Source organism: Dendroctonus ponderosae, unplaced genomic scaffold, assembly GCF_020466585.1.
Source record: "Dendroctonus ponderosae isolate FM_Combo_2020 unplaced genomic scaffold, Dpon_F_20191213v2 Dpon_F_20191213_8, whole genome shotgun sequence".
In the NCBI taxonomy this organism is placed as follows: Eukaryota; Metazoa; Arthropoda; class Insecta; order Coleoptera; family Curculionidae; genus Dendroctonus; species Dendroctonus ponderosae.
This window is the reverse complement of record NW_026019016.1, coordinates 5,324,017-5,347,754: the sequence shown is the minus strand read 5'-3', so window position 1 is coordinate 5,347,754 and position 23,738 is coordinate 5,324,017. Positions and strand designations below refer to the sequence as shown.

Sequence of the window (23,738 nt, the reverse complement as noted above, 5' to 3'; positions counted from 1 at the left end):
GTTCGAATCGCCGCAATCGATAGAATTGACAAGAAGTGCCGTATACCTAGACGCTTGTGTGAATCCACCTGGTACCTACTATCATTTAATTTAATTAAAACGCTTTAATTTGGTTCATATCTTTTACTATATAAAAAAAAACATAAAATCAATCACATCCTAAGCATGATGAAACAACGGTGGTATAAAAATCAAATTAATTAGTCCCCCTTCACCTTATTCTCCACCACCCAAGGGTGATTCATAACGTCGGTTAAATTCATCCGACGATCGCTCTTGATGACAACCAGCTGAAAACATTTGAATGTAAAACAGTGGAACCAATCAAGCCTTGGGAGTTGGGAGTACCTTTGATATTAAATCCGCGGCCCCGGGAGAAATATGGCTGCCGAACTTCATATCGAGCTTTGTTATGCGTTCATACGTTTCCTCCTGTTTCTTGCTCTCGAACGGGGGACTGCCATGCAGAAACTCGTACAGCAAAACGCCTAAAACGGCAATTTGGAGAATTGATCATTTTATGACTCGTTGAGAGCTTACCGAGACACCAATGGTCCACATATTGTTTATAATTTTGGCCCCGGACCATTTCAGGAGGCAGATAATCCAACGTGCCACACATGGTGGTGCGTTTCAAAGAAGGAGAATGCACAGACCATCCGAAATCCGCCAGCTTTATATCGCCAGTGATGGTCAGCAACAGATTTTCCGGCTTAATATCCCGATGGATCACATGATTGTTATGGCAATAATTCACCGCGTCTGTCACTTGATAGAGGTACTTTGCAGCTCTGGAAAACAACCACCGTATAAACCATCTCAACCATTCGTTCTGTGCAAGACTTCCTTACAGGTGTTCGTTGAATCTTTCGTGATGGCCACTCCTCAGGTGTCCGTACAGCTCCCCTTTGCCGGCAAATTCAAGAACAAAGTAGATGCGATGGGAGTCGTGGAACCAGGCCAACATTTGAAGAATATTCGGGTGTCTGAAGAGCACTCAGTGCATTTTATGGCAGCGAATTGAGAAAGCAACCACTCACCGTAAGTGGCTCTGGATCTCAATTTCCCTCATAACTTGTTTCTCCACTCTGTTCTTGGCGATTTCCACTTTCATCAAGGTTTTCAAGGCAACAATAAACCCGGTGGATCTTTCCCTCGCCATATACACTCGACCGAATTTGCCTCGGCCTAATCGGTTGCCCAGCTCGAAGTCGTCTAGAGTCCATTTGTATCTAAAAAAAGTTGTGTTTACGACTGGAAACTGATGAAACGAATTGGGAAAACTGCTTGGATTCAGGCACTTGTTGGCTGGTTTGCGGAAAAACCTTTGCAGATTTTAAATGATTAAATAGAGCCCCACTTGCCTGAGTCACTAATGTAAGTGATACATTAAGCTGGAAATCTAAGGGTCCATTACCGGTCATTCTTGGTGAAGTCGAAATATTGTTTTCGTGTTAAATAATTGCGTTTTAGTAAAAAAACTTATTTTATAGAGGTAAAGGTGGACACCATGGCTAGGCAGCATAAAAAGAAAATCGGTATTAATTTTAAGAACAACAATGAACTACAATACAAGAAAATGTCGCTAGAGCGTTGGTTTGTTTTATTATGGATTTCGACAAAGGAGACATGGAAGACTCAATTATTTAATTGGAAATTTTATTTTCAAATTATACTTTTTATTAAGAAACCGAAAAAATCGTCCGACCTCACCCCGATCGACGGTACATTAAAAGGCTAGATTGGCTCCCCTTGCGAGAACATTTCCTAACAAAGGGACCCCAGAGTTTGGTTTAACAAGGTAGTTCAGACCTGTTTGGTTGAGCAGACAGTTAGACTCACTCTGTATTGTTGAAAGCCGGATGTTGAACCATGTTGGTAACCAACTGCTTGGTCTGTTTTTCTAGGCCTTGAGGAATTTTGATGGTTTTCAGATGCCTCTCCACAATTTCCTCGGCCTTCCGCATTTTGATCTGTTCAAATCAAACACAGTTCGGTTAAGAAACTACCTCAGACAAACACAACTGACACAAACAATGAAAGCAACGGTCAAAATTAAAATTTAATGTTTTGAAGCTTTGAACGTAGGCTGAAGCACAGATCACATAAGTTATTTTGTGAACTGTGGTCCAAAGGGACCTGGTAACTTCTCGCTCTTTCACATTAACGTTCATGTGCTAGCATATGATCGCAGGTGTAAGCTTTCTGTTATTTTTAATCTTACGAGTTGTTCATACAGATCATTTCATTTTATTTAACAATTATTAGTTTATTTCCTGATAATTTCTAAAATCATGAGGCCTTGGTCTGCGCTGTTAATAACGTGCTCAGCTCATAGCTGATATTTTTATTTTTATTAATAAATTATCTTTGTGTGTTTTGTTATTTCCTAGTTAATATCCACATTGGCAACGCTGATGTCAAAGCAAACATCACTGTTCGAATTCGACAATGTCATTGTCGAAAACAGGACAATGTGACAGTCCTGTCACAAGTATTGTGAATGTCAGGTCACTGTCAGGTACCGAATGAAAATTTTCCAATGAAAAAACAGTTTAGTAAAAAGTGAATTATATTAGTTTAGTAGCATCGTTATTCACCGAGCGACTGTAAACGTAGTGCAATTTGTAGCATGATAAGGTAAGCGCAATTTTCATTAATCGTCCTAGCCTCAAAGGTGTACATGTAATGGGTGTAAAGTTTCACTCGTGGTGCATGGAAAAGTGTGTGTTTGGGGCCTTTACCGGGGCCGTTTGCCCAAATCTCCCCCTGCCCCACTTGGCAAGTGCCTGTGCGGACGCCCTAAAGCAACCACGTGGGCATTGGCTGCCAACTCTACGCTGAAGTACGAAAATTGTCACGGAAAACACGTTTTTGAGGTTTGGTGTTTTCCAGTCCTCGTGTCTTAGTTTCAGGGCTGATCCAGCCCACATTCATGCACTTTGACGAACAAAGACTTCATACAAAGGTGTAGGAGCCAAGAAATGACTTGAGTATTCCGCGAAATCGTTCCCAATTCTTGGCTATTTGGATGGATTTTCTTTCTTTCAAGTGTGGGCTGTATGGATGGATAAAGGCAATTTTCGTTTCCAGTTCCCATAATCAGTGCGGCTCGAAGAAAACACGTTTAGAATGGCAGAGGCATGGCAACCGACAGACCACTCTTTTGATATTATTTGCAGATCAAAAGACCACCCCGATATCTCCAAACAAGACTGTGCTAGTCCTAGTCCAACCGAATGTATTATAGATTCCTGTTCAGAAATTATACCTGGTAAGGCTCAGTAAACATTCAAAAACGTAGTGGAAATTTGAGCAAGTTACTTGGCTGATTCTCATTGGGAAATTCCAACTTTTCCTTTGTAGGCCCGTCAAACCAAGACGCAGCTGTGCCTAAAGATTTACTGGTTAATGGAATCATAGTTTTAACAGATGAAAATTCCGTCAGTGACACCATTGATCAGGAAGCTTCTATTGAAGAAAATGATGTGCCTCAACCTGTAAATATTTGTGCCAGTTTTTGTTCAACGCCAAAAAGTTCACTAGTTAGAAGAAGCCCAGCAGAAAAGTCTGATTACATCGAATGTGATTTGGTAAGTTGTGGTGGACCATTAGAGTAATTCGTTTATGGACGAATTATGGGCCATAGAAAAAACGAAAACTGGACGTGAACGATGCCCGTCCTAACAAAAGACCACTGGTACCTGAAGAAGAACACAACTGCTTATCACCGAATACTCAAATGATCCCAAGGGCAAGCACGCTTACTCCAAGTAATCGCTGGCCGGTCATTCCAACGAAAGACAATCCACCAACAGAGATGCCCAATTGGTTGGGTCAGTTCACGCGCTGGTCTAATGCGGAACGAATCATGGCCCTTACCGAACTGATTGATCGGTAAGCCCTTGACCCGACTAACAACCAATAAAAGACACTCACCACCGTTTTATTGGATTGCAGTTGTGTGCCGACTCAAGTGCGACACATAATGCAAGTGATTGAGCCTCAATTCCAAAGAGATTTTATTTCATTGTTACCAAAAGAGTTAGCCTTAAAAGTGCTGTCGTTCTTGGATCCGCCCGATTTATTGAAGGCGGCGCAAACTTGCCACAGCTGGAAGATGTTGGCCGACGACAATCTGCTGTGGAAGGAAAAATGCCGGGAAGTGGGCGTTGAAGATGTCCCAGCACGGCGCGTTATCACCAGGGTTATTAAAATTAAAATGTCGCCATGGAAGGTACGATTTCGACTCTTCTTCTTGGGCCGTGGCCGACTCCACTGTGACTTCTTGGGTTTTCAGGCTGCGTATATGCGCTTCCACGACATTGAGATGAATTGGCGACACAGCCCAATTAGAACGCCCAAAATGTTGAAAGGTCATGACGATCATGTGATTACCTGTTTGCAATTTTCCGGCAACAAAATCGTCAGCGGATCTGACGACAATACGTTGAAAGTTTGGTCGGCGATTAGTGGAAAGGTAACACAAACCGTGTGAATCACGCCAAATAACGTATTCCAACTGGGCTTTGATTGCAGTTGATGCGGACGTTATCAGGCCATACGGGGGGCGTGTGGTCATCCCAAATGTCCGGCAATATTGTAATCAGCGGCAGCACTGATAGAACCTTGAAGGTTTGGGACGCTGAATCGGGCATTTGTCAGCACACTTTATTCGGCCACACATCAACTGTTCGATGTATGCATTTGCATGGAAATAAGTAAGTTTTGGCAACAGCAGCATGCAAGAGCAGATTGTAATAAATGCGTGCTTTCAGAGTGGTTAGCGGATCGAGGGATGCGACGTTGCGTGTATGGAACATTGAAACGGGAGAATTCCTGCATGTGCTGGTCGGTCATCTGGCTGCAGTGCGATGTGTGCAATACGATGGACGTCTGGTGGTGTCCGGTGCTTACGACTATATGGTGAAAGTGTGGAAACCTGAGACTGAAGAGTGCCTCCACACACTGCAGGGTCACACGAATCGGGTCTATTCGTTGCAGGTAAAAAGCCACTGTTGATTTTTTCTCTCACAATGAATCGTTCTCTCCTGCTAGTTCGATGGGGTGCACGTAGTGAGTGGATCGTTGGACACCAGTATTCGTGTTTGGGATGTGGAAACTGGCACCTGCAAGCATACATTAATGGGCCATCAATCACTTACCTCCGGAATGGAACTGCAGAACAACATCTTGGTTTCGGGAAATGCCGATTCCACTGTCAAAGTGTGGGACATTCTGACTGGCCAATGTTTGCAAACATTATCGGGTAAGCGCGACTACGTTGATGCGATTTGTATGGTTGAGGCGGGTTTGTGCTACTTCACACGGATTAAAAATCCTTTTAATCCGAACGTCCGGAAGCTACCACGTCTACGATAACAGAAATTCTGAAGCGAGTGCTGGGTGGCTTGATAAATTTAAGAACCGATATGGGATTCACAGGCGAAGGATTATCCATTCAAAGAACTGCTTCGAAGCAAAGTCCGGGAGATGCAGTTGTTGCACCAAATCTACATATAAGCCTTTCTTGAAATGACTCCCTCAAAAAACACTGGCTGATAAATCTGAGGAGAGAATGATATTTATGCCTTGTCCATTGTCCGATGTTTTTGTCTGTTCCAGGCCCAAGTAAACACCAGTCAGCAGTGACCTGCTTGCAATTCAATAGCCGATTTGTGATCACTTCGTCAGATGATGGAACAGTGAAGCTTTGGGACCTGAGAACGGGAGAATTCATCCGCAATTTGGTGACTTTGGAGAGTGGCGGATCTGGTGGCGTCGTTTGGCGAATTAGGGCGAACGAAACCAAACTGGTTTGCGCGGTTGGTAGCCGAAACGGGACCGAAGAGACCAAGCTGCTGGTTTTGGACTTTGACGTAGACAATAATTCCAATTCGTTCATCATGAGATAGGACCCGGATCGGCAGTGTGGTGGCGCCGATGACTAGTGGGTGCAGCAATGTCTGAAGTTAATTGTGAGCGAATGGCTCGAATGGAGATAGTGGAAGGTTGCAATGATCACTATCTGCTTGGCCCTTGAAGCAGTTTCACTAAGTGAGCTTTAAAAATCTAGTCAGAAAATTCACTAATATCCAAGGTTTCCTACCGAAGCCACCGCCTTTTGTTATAAGATGTTCCCTATCTTCCTCAAACTGTTTTACTGCTATGTTGTGTAAACCTCTATCTAGTCTCCCGCTAGAACATTTTCGGAACATGCACTGAATTGCTGCAGCTTTCACACTACGGCCAAAATCCCACAGGTACATTGTCATCCGGAATCGCTAGTGAATTAACAAAACATAAACTTAAACAATTATGTGCAAGTGTTATCCTGAGAGTGAATGCGTTATTTTTGTAAGAAAATCTCTCCTTATATTGGGACATTTCTGATTAATGCTAAGTTCAATAAATGTTGACCCGCATTTCAAGAGATTCTATGCGTTTTGTTTAATTCTTTTTTATTTGGTGCTTTTCTGGCAAAGTCGCGATGTCAGTTTTTCTTTCTCTGGGGGAAAATCGTCGCCCAAATGGAAAACCGGGCAATCCGACAAAGGCGCATTATTAGAAGGGTGCGCCTTCGGCCTCTAAAGCGACACGGGTAGTCTGTCCCGGCCGGGCGGGCATATATCGATTGTGCGCACGCCTTCCATAGAGCCACAGCCCGACTCCTCGGCCTGTCTTGCTGCTGGAGCTCTATTTTACTTTCGGTGGATTTTGGGCGTAGACAATTCCCTCTGAAAAAACCCCGCGATGTCTGACTAAAGTGCGTGGAATATCGACGAGATCGCGGCACGAAATGTGATTTGGTGCTTCAGATTTCAGGTCCCGTGTCATGCAATTATCTTGACTATCCTGCTGCGTTCTGCCCAGGTAGGTAAGCCCTAGGTCAATAGACCAAGTTAGCTTTGAGCTTTTCTTGGCTCACCCTTTACTGCCCGTTCATCAGCTCAATCAACCGTTGCACTCTTAATCCTGGGTATCGGGGGTAATAAAGCGAATTGGAGGCAGCGAGAAGATAAATCTGAAATTTCTTTCCATTAATCCATATTACGCCGACCTAATAATAATAAACTCTTTTGTTGGCTGGCGGTCGTTGATGTTGAATCACCTACATTTACGCATAATAGGTCATTAATCAGGTCATAATGTTACTTGCTGCCCTAATTGCTTTTCAAACAAGATGTTTTGTGCACTTAAATACGCCGAAGGGGGCGGTTTATCGCCAATAACCCTGCTGTTTGCGGTTAAGCTGCTGATAATTAATTATTCTTTAATACATATTAACAACAAATTTTCGCGTTTTACACTTTTACCTTGACTGGGTATAGTTAGCCGGTTGCAGCAGCTTCATCTTCAGAATCGGAGTTTTTTAAGGAATTATCCGACTTGGCTAGTTGGAGTTGAAATTGACCGCCCGTTGGCCAGATGGACGATATAGTGGGGACGTCGTTTGGGTCTGTAAAAACGCCAATTAGAAGGCAAACCGGAGTGGGGCCTAATCACATGCCTAAGTCATGCGGTATAGCTGAAGTGGCGTAGTTATGCAGCTCTACCAGTTGTTCATTGACGGATTGCTGTAGCTGAGTCATTTCATTGCGAATTTCGTAGATTTGCCGATCGCGAACTGCCAAAATTGCCAACAGTTTTTCTTTTTCAATGTCGCGCAGCCGTAGCTGATGTTCGAGTTTTTGGTTCTCTCGTTCAAGATTCAGCTTGGATTTTTTCAAGTCCATCATCGGCTGCTGCAGGTCCGGCCCTGCCGACGCTTTTTCTTCCAGCTTCCCTTCCAGAACCCCAATGGCACCTCTCAGCTGCCCGACTTCTTCGTCTTGCTTCAGCAGGTTGAGTGTCAATCTCCTCTGGAAATAGCTACGCTAGAACGGTCCCAACCAGATAATATTGCAGATTCTTACATTCGAATCCTCCATTTCGTCGATTTTGCTTTGCAGCCTTTTGCTGTTGGCTTTTTCGCCTTGCAGCCGCGTCTCCAATGACAGTTTTTCGTCTTTCAGCTGACCGCACATGTCCTCCAGGTGCCGGCAGCTGGCTTCCAGCTTCAAAGTGCTGCATTCGATTAGTTTCTGAAATTCTTCATAGTTCTGTCTGTGAGGTTGCCGGTTCTGAAACACCGTCGGTTCTTATCAAGCAATAAACGCCAAAGGCGCTACTCACGTGATAATAAGCATCTACACACTCCCTGCTTCTGCCCTTTGATAAAACCTCCACCGACTGCTGCTGGAGTTGCACGGTTGAGGCCACTTCAGGAGGGATTCGCTTCAGCGCCGCATGCATGGCTTTGATTATTTCCTGCACGTTGGTTTCATCTACCAAATACCCGGTTGATAAAACCAAATATCCGGCCGTTTGGTATCGGAATATTAATTAATTACCTGGCACTTTGGTCTGCAGTTCGCCAGCTAGAAAATGTAGGGTGCGAAGCGGGTCGAATTTACCGAAAACAGTTTCGTTTTCCTCGCCAGTGTGCTTGCTGAGCAATTGGCCCCAAGGCTGGCGGTCACTGACTGTTGATCTAGAGCGCTGTTTAGGGCTCCCGTTCGCCTTAACCTGTCCTTCATACCTGGCGGCGTTTGCTGATATAGCCATGTCTGAAATGGGGATTTTAAATCATGTGCCTTCATTACTCAATCAATGGCAAGAATACCTGGAGAGATATTTAGCGGCTTCTTGGCATTGCTGTTCCTCAAAACATGCTGGTTGGAGTGCTGGGGCTCTGCACAGCAGCGCTCCCTTGATCTATGTGTGCTGCTGTCGGGAGTTGGAGGCTTTTGCGTTCTCCCCTTACTACCCGGCTCTTTTCTAGTAACCTCCGGCCTGTGGCTCCGTTTCATTTTTGCTAATTGTCCGAATTAACCAATCCTGGGGTCGTCATTGAAGTAAAACACAAGAAAATTTACGATTTCTGTTGTCACCGGCTAACTAATCAACATAAACAGACTGTTGAGGTTAGGGCTGTGCATCAGGGTCTTAGACAAGGAAAGAGAGACTCTCTTTCCTTGTCTAAGATCAGGGTGCTATGAATGCAAATGGTTCAGCGGTGACATCTGTTGAACAAGGAGGAAATTAGTTTTAGACGGTCTAACATCCGGAAAATTTCAAGAAACTGGAGAAAAAGATACTGAAAAGCTTCCCAAGTGTCTTGGAAGAATATCAATATCCCCAGCCCACCTCGTTTGATCCGTTTAAATCAGCAATCACATTAGATCCGAAAAACTCGAATATAAATCTTTGCTTCTTTGGATCGGACCTGGTAAATTGGGAGCGTGCGACAAGAACCGACTGGTTTCCGCGGCAACTGCTGTGTTCATCTCTCTCTTGCCCCAAGCTGGTTTACGCCTGCTTGAATACGAGGTGGGATCCAAACGTTTATGCTCTTTCAAGACCCTTGAAAATATGTTGAACACCCGTAATAGTTTACGTAAAGTGCCCCCTTTGGTTGGTTGCATTTAAAAACACTATTTTTTTATTTGCAAAAATTAAAAACATTTTTTTTTGTTTGCAGGTTTCCTGCTAGGAATTGGAAAGTTCCACCTTGCTGAGGTTTTCCTGAAGAAGATGCCAGGCATACGTCTGACGAATCTACAACTCGATTTGCTACGTTTTTAGGCAAGTAGATATTTCCTGTACTGTCTAATTATTTAAGATTACCCTCTATCTTAATGCCGGCACGTTTGTCGTGCTGTTATCTTTAATCCCTTGGATATTGATTTCAAATCTTTCGCAACCACAATCTTAACACAACTCGTGGATTTTAATCTGCCAGACTAAGTGATGGGGATTTTCAATTGTTTTATCTTAAACAGGAATGTTCTGAAAGGATAATGATGGTGTTTAATGCTTAATTATGAGAATGATCGAATGAGGATGATGAGGCGAAGTTGGCTTGTTAATTTTCCTATTTTTCTCAGTTTTATCGGGCTTAATCTGCAGGTTTTTAGTTAAGTGGTAGGTACACATTTTCAGCCGACTAATATGTGTGATCAATTCAAAGCCCAAAATTGCAAAATGAATCAAATGAAGTGTGCTAGTTGGTTGGAGGCACGCTTGAATGCGGAGGATTTTTGCGCCATTTTTCGAAGCGCTGAAGAAATGCCGTTGATATCTAAAGAATAAATTGCTTTTGCCACATTCACTTTTATTTAATCTTCAATTCCCACTACCACAACATTCCCGCTGGCGTTTGCTGCAATCGGCCAGCTTTTACCTGGCAGTCTTCGATTATTTCTATCTACCTGCGTTCGCGATAATTTCCGTACTTCTGTTGTTTTAGTGGCGCCTTTTTTTGTCAATTAACTCCATTAAGTGATTGTGCTTATCTTCGTCTTTACTGTTTTACAAGCCTACACCACTTGATCTGCTGGTATGAAGCATCAGTACCGTTTCGATACTTCTAGGTGCGTTTGGTGACCAAAAAACAATAGTTGAAAAGTGGGCATGCACAAACAAGTGAAGTTTCTATAGAGTGTTTGAGTTGGCAGTGGGTTTTTTAAAACTCCAATTGAAGGTAAATTGCAGTCGCATCAACATATGACGGGCCGAAATATTAAAGTCCGACGAAACCAGTTTTCATCGGCAATTGCCGTGAGCGCTAATTAAATTATTCATTGAACATTAAGGGCCTGAACCGGATGGAGGATTCAATTTTAGTCAGACTTAAAAATAACGCCTTATTTGACTTTTTCTGAACTCAAAAGATCATCTAATTAGTAAACAAAGCAATAAACTTTTCTTTATATGTGCAAGTTTACCAGAAGATATGCGCTTGTTTACGATTTAAGTGCATTGGATTAACCGCATTATGTAGGATTTGCATAGTGCTTTTACTGTGTGTGTGACCAATAAATGTTAATTATGTACAATAAACTTGATGATAATCGGGGATTTATTTGCTTGAAATATCACAACGAAAGTTAAAGTTTATTTGCGTCTAGAAGTGGTAAATCTGGTAATCTGACTGGTTACAGCATTGGATTTTTCAAGTTAGTTTTTGACAGTTTCCCGCTTATCAAAGGAGTTTCGTGGCTACTTCGTGAAACTGGCCAGTTTTTTGGGTCTTTAGGTCATGGGGGAAAATAATTTCTTTGTAAAGTTTTGCAAGCACCCGAAGCCTGCATCTTCAGAGACGGTTGCTCCGCACTTTTTCCCACTTTATTGGCCAATAAAAAACGAAGGTTTCTTAGCTCATTGCCTGATAGAGCATTAAAAACTCACTTTTTTATATAAAACATTAATTTAGAATTTTTTCTGGTTGTCAGGCAAAATGCGAAAAATTAAATATGACGCGGATCTTGCAACCCGCACTTAGCTTTTGGTGCATATTCAGAGAACCGGTTGAGCCGCAAAGCTTCAGTTGCCATTTCCGGATAGAGCATTAAAAGACGCATATTTTTCTATAAAACATCAATTTAAAAATGCTTCAAGTTTTTACGCACAACGGAAATTTTTTAAATTAACGCGCCTCCCGAAACTGCCCTTAGCCTCTGCCTCATATGAAGAGAACCGGTTAAGTTATAAAATTCCCGTTGACAGGGCCGGATAGAGCATGAAAATACCTGCTTTTTTATATAAAATATCAATTTAAAAATTTGTCTGGTTTTGAGGCAAAATGTGAAAAATGTAATATGTCGCGGATCTTGCAACCCGCACTTAGCCTTTGGTGCATATTTAGAGGTTGAGCTGCAAAGCTTCAGTTGCCATTTTCGGATAGAGCATTAAAAGACGCATATTGTTCTATAAAGCGGCAATTTAAAAATGTTTCAAGTTTTTACGCAAAATGGAAAATTTTAAAATTAACGCGAATCCCGAAACTGCCCTTAGCCTCTGCCTCATATGAAGAGAACCCGTTAAGTTCTAAAATTCCCGTTGGCAGGGCCGGATAGAGCATGAAAATACCTGCTTTTTTATATAAAATATTAATTTAGAAATTTTTCTGGTTTTGAGGAACAATGTGAAAAATTAAATATTACCCGGATCTGGAAAACCGCCCTTAGCATTTGGTGAATATTTAGAAAACCGGTTGAGCTGTCAAGTGCTCGTTGTCATTGTCTGATAGAGCATCAAAATACGCATTTTTGTAAAAAACATCAATTTAGAACTGTTTCTATTTTTCGCGCAAAATGGAAAAAATGAAAATTAACGCCGATTTTGGAACCGCCCTTAGCGCTCTTTTGACGAGGGCCTAAAACCCCGGAAAACTTCCCAGTTTCTCCTTGTCTAGCCGTTATTATTTTGACACCGTGTATACCAAAGAATAAACTGGCCTTTGAATCGAGCGCTTTAAAGGCTGTTTTCGTTTGTTTCAGGTTATCAACGCAAGAAACATGGGCATACTGTTCTGGAAAATTGAAGTAAGTCATTAGATTTTTTCTTCAATTGTTTTTTCCTTCAAAAATTTACTTATTTCACTGTATAATTGTTTAGCTGTTTATTTGCTATTTATTTGATAAGTTCTCTAAGCGGGCCCTGGAACTTTAAAGTGCGCATCTGGCCGGTTGTCATTAACAACGTACACAAACCGTTGTCAACATGAAAACCAGTTGACGTTGCCTGTCAAATGCGCGCGTTAAACTTCACTTCACTCAACTGTATTTTGTTTAGTTTGCGCTTTATTTTTAGTTTATTTTGTGTATTGTTTAGCACGTGAAGTGAATTATACAGTTTTTTCGATAAACTTGTTTATTATTTGTTCCTCAAAAAAATCCAGTACGCGGCAGGCCATTTCAATGGAAATGCACCGTTTGGATGCATTTCCGTCGATGTCGGTGGTGATTTTTCGTGGAAATCGGGAACGCAGCAGCAGTTTTTTGCTTTATTGCAGTTGTGCGGTGAAAACTAGCCGAGGTGGAGGAGCATGCGGCGAGCAGCGGGGGGACGACCCACGGCCACGGCCCCAGCTCGTCTTGCGCATTTAAGGTGACCGGGCGGCGGTACGGCGTCGCGACGCCTCCGCCTCTCCGGAGGTCTAGCGTCGTTCGCGTCTCACGTGATGAGACGAAGAAAGAAATACAGCCAGAAGATGAGGCAACTCTACGCGAGCTGCTTATTAGGTACCTACTTCTAGCTGATTCCATTCAGCGACTTATTTTACACCACACTGTATATGGAGCCATAAGAGTCCAAGTGAATACTGCGTTCCCGATTTCTACACGGAAGTACTCTTATGACTCCAGTGCCGACTGTTTTTTTCTGCAAAAGTGCGCAAAAATTGCAAAATCATCTTGAGATTCACCCGCTGGTTCAACCGATTTGGTACTGCCAGATTTTTTGCGACTTTTCCGTTAAAAAGCTATCGTTACCTTCACTCACTTACAACGCCCTCACAAGGCTTGTAAATGTAGAAAAGTCAATTACATTGCTACAAACGTGTACGAAAATCGCTCATATGAGTGCTGAGTGCGTGCAGAAGGTCTCAGTAACAAACGCTGGTAATTGAATAGATGGATCTGCACGCTCTCAGAGCCAAAACTCTCTAACTTTCTCCTCTCTCTAAACGACATTTTGAACGATCCTTAGACCATAAGTATGAGTTTTCATGTAGAAAATGCCACTGCCTCTGCTAGTCCCAAGTTCTGAAATTGCTATTGTTTTGATTTTGTTTCGAGACCCTCACCTATATAACGTGGTTGGTCGAAACAATACTGTTTCTACTGCTGGCTACAACGCGAGTTTGAGTTTCTCGTTTCGAACAACAACCGGGTAGAAGAGCTTGCTTGTGGCCAGTAGTAGGTAGAGCACAAAGAGCATTAGAGCTCGTTCCTGACAGGCGGTTTATTCACTTTTCTCTTGCTCCAGAGCATCCATTTTTTTCCGTTACCACTGACTAAAGATACCGATTCGTTGGGTTTGGATGATCCTGAATTCCTGCAGAGAACATTTTATGTTGTGAGTTAGTTGCAGGTTCAAGCTGAGTAAAGATTCAAGAAAAAAACTCTTACGGAGGTACATAAATTTACGATCTTTAGTCTCAAGTCTCTGCACACTTGATTTGTTTAAATTAGGAAACAACACAAAAACCAAAGTGTAACCAAAGTGAATTGGCAATGGGCGTGGCCCTCTTGCATAAGTTACGCCCCCCCATAAATCTCTTCTTCTATTAGCGGCTGATTAGGAGAATTAATTTTTTTGAGACCACAGAAGCAAAATAGCAGCACGGTGAGGCGTTCGTCATCGCCTGCAAAATGTGAGAAAACTGTTTTCCGCAGTGATACGCACAGCCAGAGACTCGAAATTTTGACTTAAAACAGGGGAAGGTCTAGTCTACTCTTCCTGCAGATTTTTATGTTCTAGACAACCGGACTGACATAAGAAAATGCAAAGTTCGGGGCCAAAACGCATATGACTTTATGTGGATATTTTAATTAAGAAAATTATATCTCGAAAGCGAGCACAGGAGGAAACTTTAAATTTAGGCTTAGAATAGGTGAACTTCTATTCTAGTTTTTCTGCAAATTTCAATTTCATAGCGGAATAGGGCAATTTAGAGAAAAAAATAAATCTTAGACCGAAGTAACCAGTAACACATTTCCGTGGACAGTTTTTTTTTGGGTATATATTTTGTTTTAAAACTTATATCTCAGACAGAAACTAGATCAAGGCTTAGACTTTTGAATCCGAATAGACGAAATTATTCTTGGGAATTCCGTTTTTCGAGAAGAAGAAGAGAAAAATGAGTCGATCTTTGAAAAATTGTCAAACTTTCATTTACAGCATATTTTGATGAAAACGTAATATCTTTGACATCGTAAAGTCGTAAAGTATCGATGTAGAGATGTTAAACTTTGTCTTTGAATAGGGAAAACGTTGCTTCGCTCTTGCTATCAATTTGAATATTCCGCCAAATACCTTGATTTTCGAAAACTGGCCTAACTTCCATTTCGAGCAAATTTTAATTAAAAAATCATATCTCGGACACCATAAAAGGTAGACACTTGGAATTTTGAGTGTGTATAGAACAAACTCGGATCACTGGTCCGACAAAATTTAAATAATGTAGCACAGTAACTGGATTTTTGAAAAATTGCCACTTACGATGCAAGTAACTAATAGCGAATTTGCGAGCGCATTTTATTCAAAAAAGCATATCGCGGACACTAGAGCAAAAAAAACCTGGAATTTTGCCTCAAAATAGGCAAAACTCTAATCTAATTGTCCTATGGATTTGCGTTTTCCAGCAAACTAGAACGATTTTTTAAAAATTTCAGAGTTTTGGCAGTCGATAAAAATTTTCAAAAATCATACAAGAGCACCTAGAGTCGTGAAACTTTGGCTCACATTAGGCAAATTAGACTCAACTCTTCCAGTAGGGCAACGTTGCATTTTCCCAGACAATTTAAAACAAATAAAAAGCTTCTGCAGCAATGGAGAGACAAAACTCTTCCCCACTGATCTTCCAAATGCAGCTTTTGAGGCAATTTCATACAAACGAAGCGTCCAAACAACGAATTAAAATCGATGATACGAGTATTGTTTCGACCACAATGCAACGAATCCATTGGTTTATATCTGCAGGAGCAGGCGGCATGCAAATTCCCTTTCCAACTGAAAAACCCAGTTGAAAACAAACCCAACCCGTTTTCTTTTTTTTTTTGTTTTGGTACGGAACCACTTCAAACCAAAGCCGAACTGTTTCGAACGGAACATATGCAAGTGGGCACCAAAAACTGGATAACTAACGGGCTGTGTTTCCAAACTATAGGTGGGAGACAGGCAAACAGTGTCGTCAGGGTCCAGCAGATCGAAGATCAAACTGCCGACTAAAAAATTTTGGAGCTTCAATTGTGAATTTCGCTAAGGATCCACGATAGTTTAGGAACACAGCAATGGTATCCTTACCGCCTCCCAGGTACTGGCTAGCTTTAGGGCCGGTTTCGCCATGCACAGTCAACTGGATGCAGGCCCCGATCTAACTGGATGCAGGCTGCAGCTGGCTGTGCTTGGTTTGCCCACCCTTAATGCTATTAGAGCTTTTGGCTTTATGTTGTGCATGCATCACTTCCATGTGGATCGACTGCAGGAGAGCACTTGCATGTTAGTAGTGGTTTTCTATTTTAATGGCCCTCGATCGCTTTGGATGTTGAGATAACGAGGTGGAACTGGCCATGGAAGGATACGAATCGCCGGATGAATGAGAACACTTTATTGTTTGGGCCACTGTGTACAGGAATAGTTTCTCAAAGATAGAAAGAGGGTGGACATTTTGAGCCAGAATAGGCAAAATTTACGTGCACATTTTATTGAAAAAATCGTATTTCGAACAGAAATACACTGAGGGACTTACAATTTGCAGTCCGCATAGTTAAAACTCTGGATCACTCCTGCTATAAATTTGGATTTCCTAGGAAGTTACGGTGATTAAAAAATAGCAAACATGGCAGCAAGTAACTAATATGACACCTACGTGCACATTTTGTTATCAATTACCGTACCTGGGAGACAAGAGCAGATAGAGACTAAAATTTTTCGTTCCAAATAGACGAAACTCTACTTTACCCGTAGTAACTTTGAAATTTTCTAGCAAACTCGCTCAATTTTTAAAAATTACTAAATTTGTGCAGCAAATAACTGGCAGATCATTTACGCGCCTACTTTATAAAAAATTATATTTCGCACAAAAATTCACCTAGAGATTTACAAATTTCGGTCCAAATAGGTAAATCTCCAGTTCACGTTTTCTATACATTTCCAGTTCATAGCAACTTAAGGTGATTTAAACAAAATTGCAAATTTGCCAGCGAGTAGCTAATTTGACACTTTCGTCCGCATTTTCTTCCCAAAAATCGTGATTTGAAGACAGGACCAGATAGAAACTTGATATTTTGTCGTCAAAAAGGCCAAATACTGCTCCACTCTTTCAGCAAATTTCAATTTTTTTGCCTAGTCTGTTCCTTCGCTCAAAAGTTTGCAAATTCCCGCAGCAAATAATTCATGTTTTATATGCGCACAGATTTTATAAAAAAAACATATTTCAGACAAAAGTACAGCTAGAGACTTACAATTTCCAGCAGACATTCATAAAACTCTAATTCACTGTCCTCATAAGTTCACAGTTTCTAGTAAGTTCTAGTGAGTTTATACAAATTGTAACAAAGTATAACACCTACGTGCCCATTTTTTTCCAAAAAAAATCGTATCTCGCAGACAAGAGCAGATAGGAACTTGAAATTTTCAGACCGAATAGAGCAAAAGCTACTTTACTCCTGTAGAAAATTAAAATTATCTAGTCAAGTCGCTCGATTTAAAAAAAATTCCAAACTGTGGCAGCATATTCGAGCTCGTAACTGAGATCGCATATACGCGCATAATTTATAAAAAATCGTATTTCGATCATAAAGGCACTTAGAGATTTACAAATTTCAGTCCGATTAGATAAATTTCTAGTTCACGTCTCGTATTAATGTTGACTTTCTAGCAAAATAGAGTGATTTAAAAAAATGGCAAATTTAGCAGCATGTAACTATTATAATATGACACCTACGTGCCCATTTGCTTACAAAGATTGTGTCTGGGAGACAAGAGCAGATAGAGACTTGAAATTTTCAGACCGAATAGACAAAACCCTGCCTAACTTTTGTACGTAACTAAAAGTTAGCCAAGTCGAACGATTTAAAAAAAATGTCAAACTTTGGCAACAAAAAATTGAGATCACACTTATGCACGCATATTTAAAAAAAAATCATATTTTGTTCGAATCTGCTTGAAGAGATTTGTGATTTGCACTCCGGATAGACAAAAATCTGGTTAATTTTTGCTATAAATTTAGATTTAGTGGAAAATTATGGAAACTTAAAATAAAATGCAACTAAATCAGCAATTAACTAATATGTAATAGATATCTAAACAAAAATCGTGGTTCGGACATACAAGCAGGGAAAGACTTGAAATTTTGACTGCGAATAGGCAAATATCTGCTCCACGCTTCCACCAAATTTTAATTTTCAAGAAATAACCGTTAATTTTTAAAAATTGCGAAACTCAGGCAGCAAATAGTTCATATCCCACTTGAGCGCACATTTTAATTAAAAAATCACACTTCGTACAAAAAATCACGTAGAGACCAACCATTTTTGAGCTCGTATAGATAACACTCTAGTTTACTCTCACTGTAAATCTGGTTTTTCTAGAAAATGAGGATGATTTACAAACAAATCACAAGCTCAGCAGCCACTAACTAATATAACACTTTGCACTATTTCTCTACAAAAATCGTCGCTCGGCGAGAACAGCAGATATGCACTTGACGACTTATAGAGAAAACTAATTTTCTAGCAAAATAACTCGATTTTTAAAAACTTACCAAACTTAAACAGCGCGATTGAGCCATATGCCAATTAGTTGCAGCTTTTATTAAAACATATTATACTTCGAGCAAAAGGGCCCGTAAAGACTTGAATTTCTGATAATAAATAGACAAGCCCCCCCTGCACTCACAGGGATATTTTGGAAAAATTCCAGATATTAAACAATCTGATTGATTCATATCTCAATTGCGCGCGGAGCTTCTTTTTAAAAATTATATCTCAAACAAATGGGCAGGCAGGGACTTGAAATTTTCAGCTAAATTAGGTACGACTCTGTTCTACTCTTTTTCAGAATTCGAGTTCTCTAGTCAATTAGGGAGATTTTTGAAATTTGTGCACACTAGAAACTTAGTGGAGATTTTAGTTAAAAAATCATCTCCCCATGACCAGGGCAGGTAGCGATTTATATTTTCCAGTATGAATAGACAAGAGTCTATTGTAGTTGTCTTGCAATTTTGAAAGTGAAAAGTGTAGTGATTCTAATTGTAACCTTAGCGTGATTGCGTGAAAAGCACATTCTAGATGTTGCTTGTCCGGCTAGCAGGCCAGTTGCCCAGCTAATGCCTGCTTTCCGATTTTCCGGACAGTTTGCAGAAGCAGGTAACTGTGATGAGCATGAACTTGAGCAAGAAGCTGGACGAGCTCCAACGCGGCGACCGTCAGTACGAGACGACGTTCGCCCTCAACGAGATCCGCATCCAGCTGCAGGAGCTGACCAAGTCCGTGGAATCCTGCCAGTCGGAAGTGTCCGAAGTGAAGCGGGACATGGTGGCGATCAAGCACGAACTGCAGACGGTGCAGCAGGTCAAAGAGGAGATTGAGGAGTTGAGGGGGTACGTCGATCGGATAGAGGAGCACACGTATCGCAGGAAACTGAGGCTTCTGGAACAGGTCGGTGGTGGCCGCAGTCAGGAACTAATCAAAACCAATAATCGCCCCTCGTTTGTTGTTTCGTTCAATTGAGCCTTGAATTGTCCGCAGGGACTGACGGGCTTTCTGTCCTACTCGATCCTGGCAGCAGTACTGGGGATGTTGCAGTTCGGATACAATACGGGCGTGATAAACGCGCCCCAAAGCAACATCGAGTACTTCATGAAGGACGTGTACAAGTCCCGGTACAATGCTGACATGTTGGACGAAAACGTGAAAACTCTTTATTCGGTGGTGGTCTCGGTGTTCGCCATTGGTGGAATGGTGGGCGGCTTCAGCGGAGGAATGGTGGCCAATCGGTTTGGCAGGTGAGCAAATTTTGGGGAGCGACACCTTGCACCTTTTAACTGAAACCTTGACTTCTCGGCGTTTGCAGGAAAGGTGGACTTCTCCTTAATAACATATTGGGGATAACCGGCGGGTCTCTGATGTGGTGCGCCAAAGTGGCCAACTCCTACGAAATGCTGATTGCCGGCCGATTTATCATTGGCATAAACTGCGGTAAGTAATCAGAAAAAGGCTCCGCCTCAATCCAGGTGAGTTGATGAGTGGAAACCGCTATCCAGGCCTCAACACATCCCTGGTGCCCATGTACGTATCGGAAATCTCCCCGCTGAACCTCCGTGGAGGTTTGGGGACTGTCAATCAGCTAGCTGTGACTGTGGGCCTGCTCATATCGCAAGTGCTGGGCATCGAGCAGATCTTGGGCACCAATGAGGGATGGCCGCTCCTGCTTGGATTGGCCGTGCTGCCCGCCCTGCTGCAACTGGTGCTGCTTCCCGTTTGTCCCGAAAGCCCCCGCTACTTGCTCCTCACCAAACAGTGGGAGGAGGAGTCAAGGCGGGCGTTACGGAGGCTGCGAGCCAGCAACCAGGTACCTCCTCACTCCTGTACCGTATTCCCCAACCGCCCTCAATTCCCCAGGTGGAGGAGGATATTGAAGAGATGCGAGCGGAAGAGCGGGCGCAGCAGGCCGAGTCCTCCACCACGATGTTCGAACTCATTTGCTCACCCACTCTGCGCACTCCGCTCTACATTGGCGTGGTGCTGCAACTCTCCCAGCAGCTTTCAGGCATCAACGCTGTAAGACGCCGGTGGTTGATCACCTCAAGCGCTCCGCTCCCATTCTCGATCAATTCCAGGTATTTTACTACTCCACAAATCTCTTCGAGACGGCAGGACTCACGCCGGAAAGTGCGAAATTCGCCACCATCGGCATCGGCTGCATCATGGTCATCATGACGCTGATCTCCATCCCCCTGATGGACCGCATGGGCCGCAGGACGCTCCTGCTTTATGGCCTGGGCGGGATGTTCATTTTCTCCATATTCATAACAATCTCGTTTTTGATCAAGGTCGGTTGGTCTCAACGTCTACAGCTCTCCATGCACAAAATATCGCGATACGGCGTGTCTAAGTGGGCTTAGCCTTATTTGGACACCCGGTGTATTTATAGAGGATTCTAATTGGTTTGACTGGCCATACAGGGTGTCCCATTGCGTATCGCTTCGACGTACAAGGGTGATTCATTGGATATGGGAAATTTGGAATCTGGAAGTTGATATTTTCAGAAATGCTGAACTTCGAGAAAATATCAACTTCGAGATTCCGAATTTCCCATTCCTAATCAATCACCCTGTACATCGAAGCGATATAATAATGGTAAAAAAAACGAGTTAAAATTACGACGATTAAGTTTATCTCTAACTCTAACTATGATTTTACCATTATTATGAAAATATCTGGGCTAGAGATTTGAAAATTTATTCGCGCAATTTATTCAGGTTTATATTTTTTTAAATATTGAAGCTGATGAAACACTGTCGTGCTCGAAGGGCTCGGCACAACAAGACGATATTAAACTTTTTCTCTAATGCGATTGTTGTGCCGAGCCCTTCGGGCACAACACTGATTTCTTTGCAAAAACTAATCACTAGTCGGGGTTAGAGTGTTTTTGTGTTCGAAACAGTGTTGTGCCCGAAAAACTTCAACTTTCTAATGCTATTGTTGTGTGCGTGATATTTTTGTAAAATTTGGTATCCAAGCGTAGAGCTTAAAAAGCTATGAAAATGTTGTAGACACCATTTTTTCCCGCAATCTATAGTTTTGGATTTATGTGCCAAAAAAGCGTTTCGGTAATATTTTTTTCCCATATTTTCTCAACCAAACAAAATTCGTCAACAACGTCTCCAAATATTGTGATGAAATTTGGCAATTTTTGTCTGAATTAACTGTAACTTTAGACGATAACGGTAATAGCGCGTAATATTCGACCCTCTCGATATTTTTATTGGGGCACCCTGTATAAGACCATTGGGTACAAACAATTGACCAGTTCAGTTACTTGATCAGCACTAGATCAACAATACCTGTTACAATCGTTTTTTTACTGACCCACTTTAGTAATAAGTTTTAACGTTTCGTTGCTTTAGAACGTTTTCTTAGTTTGCTCAACTATTGGTTTGCTTCTTAGATTTCACACAACGCAACGCTTTGTTGACGGAAAGGGCATTTGGCCAAACAGAGTTTGACATGGAAAATTCTATTTTAAACCGGGCGATTTTAATTCCCAAATATCGTGAAGAACATTGCTTTAAATTGGGTTTTTCATGTCCAACTTCCCTTACGAGATTTTCGTTTTCTAATGAAAAAATCACCTACTTCCATCTTGTAAAAAGCCTAAACGATTTCGAGCCCAATTCCTCACGTTGACATATTGATTTCGGCTTCTTAGCTTCACCCTGCTCTAACTGTCCAACTTTCTGACACGGTGGAGGAGCGACGCTGTACATATCCAGAGCTGAGGCACATCACACGCACGCATTAAGTTTCTCATCACCATCAGGCACCAAAGGATTTAAAAAAATTAAAACTTCCCACTTTGTTGCCTGATTTAGTTGCGTATGCAGGATGAGAGTTGCGCGAGATTTGGATGCAAAAACTCATCCTGGATGCAAGAGTTTATCCACACACATACACACATGGACACAACATTGCACCGGCAAATCATGCATAATAATTATCATCATCAATTTGTCACTCCTCGCCTGTTCAGAAAGGACTCATTTCTACCGCCTGATAGGAGTTTTTTGGCTATGTGCAGGAAATGATCGACTGGATGTCCTACTTGTCTGTAGTATCGACTCTATGTTTCGTCAAGTTCTTCGCGATGGGGCCTGGATCGATTCCCTGGATGATCACCGCGGAACTTTTCTCGCAAGGGCCCCGACCTGCCGCCATGTCGATCGCTGTCCTGGTCAACTGGATGGCCAATTTCCTGGTGGGAATCGTGTTTCCCAGTATGAAGGTAAATTCCATATTTCCAATCCGAAAAATCGGCTGGACTAAGCGCAATTTGTTCATTTTCCAGACTGCCCTCGATAACTATACGTTCCTGCCATTTAGCGTGTTCCTAGCCTTATTTTGGATTTTTACGTATAAGAAGGTGCCGGAAACCAAAAACAAAACATTCGAAGAAATACTCGCTCTATTCCGGCATGGAAATGGAAGGTAAGTGCGCGCTTTCCATTGATTTTAATTGCGGCCATTGTTTTCACTTTAAAACCTGCTCTATCCTAGGGTTAGTTTTCGAGACAGTCGATTGTATGGGTGAGTAATCTGGCACTTCTGATCCATTAGCATGATTTTCAGGCTTTTTCTGATCAGTTCTATCAGCTTTTGAGCATGAGCACTAGATGTGTTTGTTTTCCTTACTAATCGTTACTCTGATATGCAATTATTTAAACTATTTGTTTCTGGGAATCAATGTAAAGCGAAAATCCAATTGGAAAAGCGTTCATTTTGCCTCCAGTATTTACTAAGCTGACAACATTCAGAATGAATTTTGAGTGAAGTGTCTTCTAAAACTGGGGGAAATTTTCAGGCTTCTACTGGCTTCAGTCTGCAAAATACGAATTTTTCGATAGGAGTAGTTCCCTCGAAATATCAATTTTGAGATCCACATTTACTAAGCTGGAAAACTTCAGAATTATTTGTGAGTTTTATGAAACTTTCGGCGTCGTTAGAGTGAAGTGTCTTCTAAAACTAGGGGACATTTTTAAGTGTCTACTGGCTTTAGTCTGCAAAATTCAAATTTTTGCAGAAACGGGAGTAGTTGCCTCAAAATATCAATTTTTAGATCCACATTTACTAAGTTGGAAAAATTCAGAACTATTTGCGATTTTTATGAAACTTTCGGCTTATTTGGAGTGAAGTATCTTCTAAAACTTGGGGGCATTTTTAAGTTTCTACTGGCTTTAGTCTGCAAAATACTAATTTTTTCAGAAACGGGAGTAGTTCCCTCGAAATCAATTTTTAGATCCACATTTAGTAAGTTGGAAAAATTCAGAATTATTTGTGATTTTTATGAAACTTTCGATTTATTTAGAGTGAAGTATCTTCTAAAACTTGGGGACATTTTTAAGTTTCTACTGGCTTTAGTCTGCAAAATACTAATTTTTGCAGAAACGGGAGTAGTTGCCTCGAAATATC

The 23,738-nt window shown here is 41.7% G+C and overlaps 5 protein-coding genes across 13 annotated transcripts in view; 3 read left to right on the top strand and 2 right to left on the bottom strand.

The window, feature by feature from the left end:
- The window catches only part of LOC109534397 (nedd8-activating enzyme E1 regulatory subunit), a 70,709-nt gene that overhangs the window by 6,741 nt on the left and 40,230 nt on the right, over positions 1 to 23,738 (top strand). The gene's annotated exons all lie outside the window — the stretch shown is intronic.
- LOC125505425 (aurora kinase B-like) lies at positions 109 to 2,082 on the bottom strand. Its single transcript, XM_048669199.1, has 6 exons — positions 1,843 to 2,082; positions 1,041 to 1,232; positions 852 to 986; positions 541 to 791; positions 349 to 488; positions 109 to 290 (listed from the first exon to the last, which is right to left on the bottom strand). The coding sequence occupies exons 1-6, from the start codon at positions 1,965 to 1,967 to the stop codon at positions 201 to 203; spliced, it is 933 nt and encodes a 310-aa protein (XP_048525156.1). The 5' UTR covers positions 1,968 to 2,082; the 3' UTR covers positions 109 to 200.
- LOC125505416 (F-box/WD repeat-containing protein 7-like) lies at positions 2,468 to 6,435 on the top strand. Its single transcript, XM_048669174.1, has 10 exons — positions 2,468 to 2,640; positions 3,094 to 3,274; positions 3,367 to 3,593; positions 3,650 to 3,897; positions 3,961 to 4,237; positions 4,301 to 4,480; positions 4,540 to 4,721; positions 4,779 to 5,004; positions 5,059 to 5,269; positions 5,626 to 6,435. Exons 2-10 carry the CDS (start codon positions 3,133 to 3,135, stop codon positions 5,913 to 5,915), a joined length of 1,983 nt encoding a protein of 660 aa, XP_048525131.1. The 5' UTR covers positions 2,468 to 2,640; positions 3,094 to 3,132; the 3' UTR covers positions 5,916 to 6,435.
- LOC109546865 lies at positions 6,135 to 8,981 on the bottom strand. Of its 4 annotated transcripts, XR_007282157.1 has the most exons (8): positions 8,666 to 8,981; positions 8,394 to 8,609; positions 8,176 to 8,327; positions 7,917 to 8,123; positions 7,511 to 7,862; positions 7,317 to 7,459; positions 7,116 to 7,252; positions 6,135 to 7,060 (listed from the first exon to the last, which is right to left on the bottom strand). XR_007282157.1 is itself a non-coding variant. In XM_048669194.1 (7 exons), the coding sequence occupies exons 1-6, from the start codon at positions 8,850 to 8,852 to the stop codon at positions 7,332 to 7,334; spliced, it is 1,242 nt and encodes a 413-aa protein (XP_048525151.1). In that variant the 5' UTR covers positions 8,853 to 8,981; the 3' UTR covers positions 6,135 to 7,255; positions 7,317 to 7,331. The 4 variants fall into 4 exon arrangements, 3 of the variants coding, with proteins under 3 accessions (XP_048525151.1, XP_048525150.1, XP_019773577.1); XM_048669194.1 differs by having other exon boundaries at positions 6,135 to 7,255; XM_048669193.1 differs by having other exon boundaries at positions 6,135 to 7,252.
- Positions 6,664 to 23,000, top strand: LOC125502355 (glucose transporter type 1-like). 6 transcript variants are annotated; one of them, XM_048669187.1, is made up of 11 exons: positions 6,664 to 6,873; positions 9,524 to 9,627; positions 12,324 to 12,368; positions 19,299 to 19,555; positions 19,624 to 19,748; positions 19,814 to 20,121; positions 20,172 to 20,330; positions 20,390 to 20,602; positions 22,330 to 22,554; positions 22,618 to 22,757; positions 22,827 to 22,918. In XM_048669187.1, exons 3-11 carry the CDS (start codon positions 12,342 to 12,344, stop codon positions 22,858 to 22,860), a joined length of 1,488 nt encoding a protein of 495 aa, XP_048525144.1. In that variant the 5' UTR covers positions 6,664 to 6,873; positions 9,524 to 9,627; positions 12,324 to 12,341; the 3' UTR covers positions 22,861 to 22,918. The 6 variants fall into 6 exon arrangements, with proteins under 6 accessions (XP_048525144.1, XP_048525143.1, XP_048525142.1 ...); XM_048669183.1 differs by lacking the exons at positions 6,664 to 6,873; positions 9,524 to 9,627; positions 12,324 to 12,368 and adding exons at positions 12,980 to 13,067; positions 15,716 to 15,862; positions 18,905 to 19,208 and having other exon boundaries at positions 22,827 to 23,000; XM_048669186.1 differs by lacking the exons at positions 6,664 to 6,873; positions 9,524 to 9,627 and adding an exon at positions 10,177 to 10,525 and having other exon boundaries at positions 22,827 to 22,917.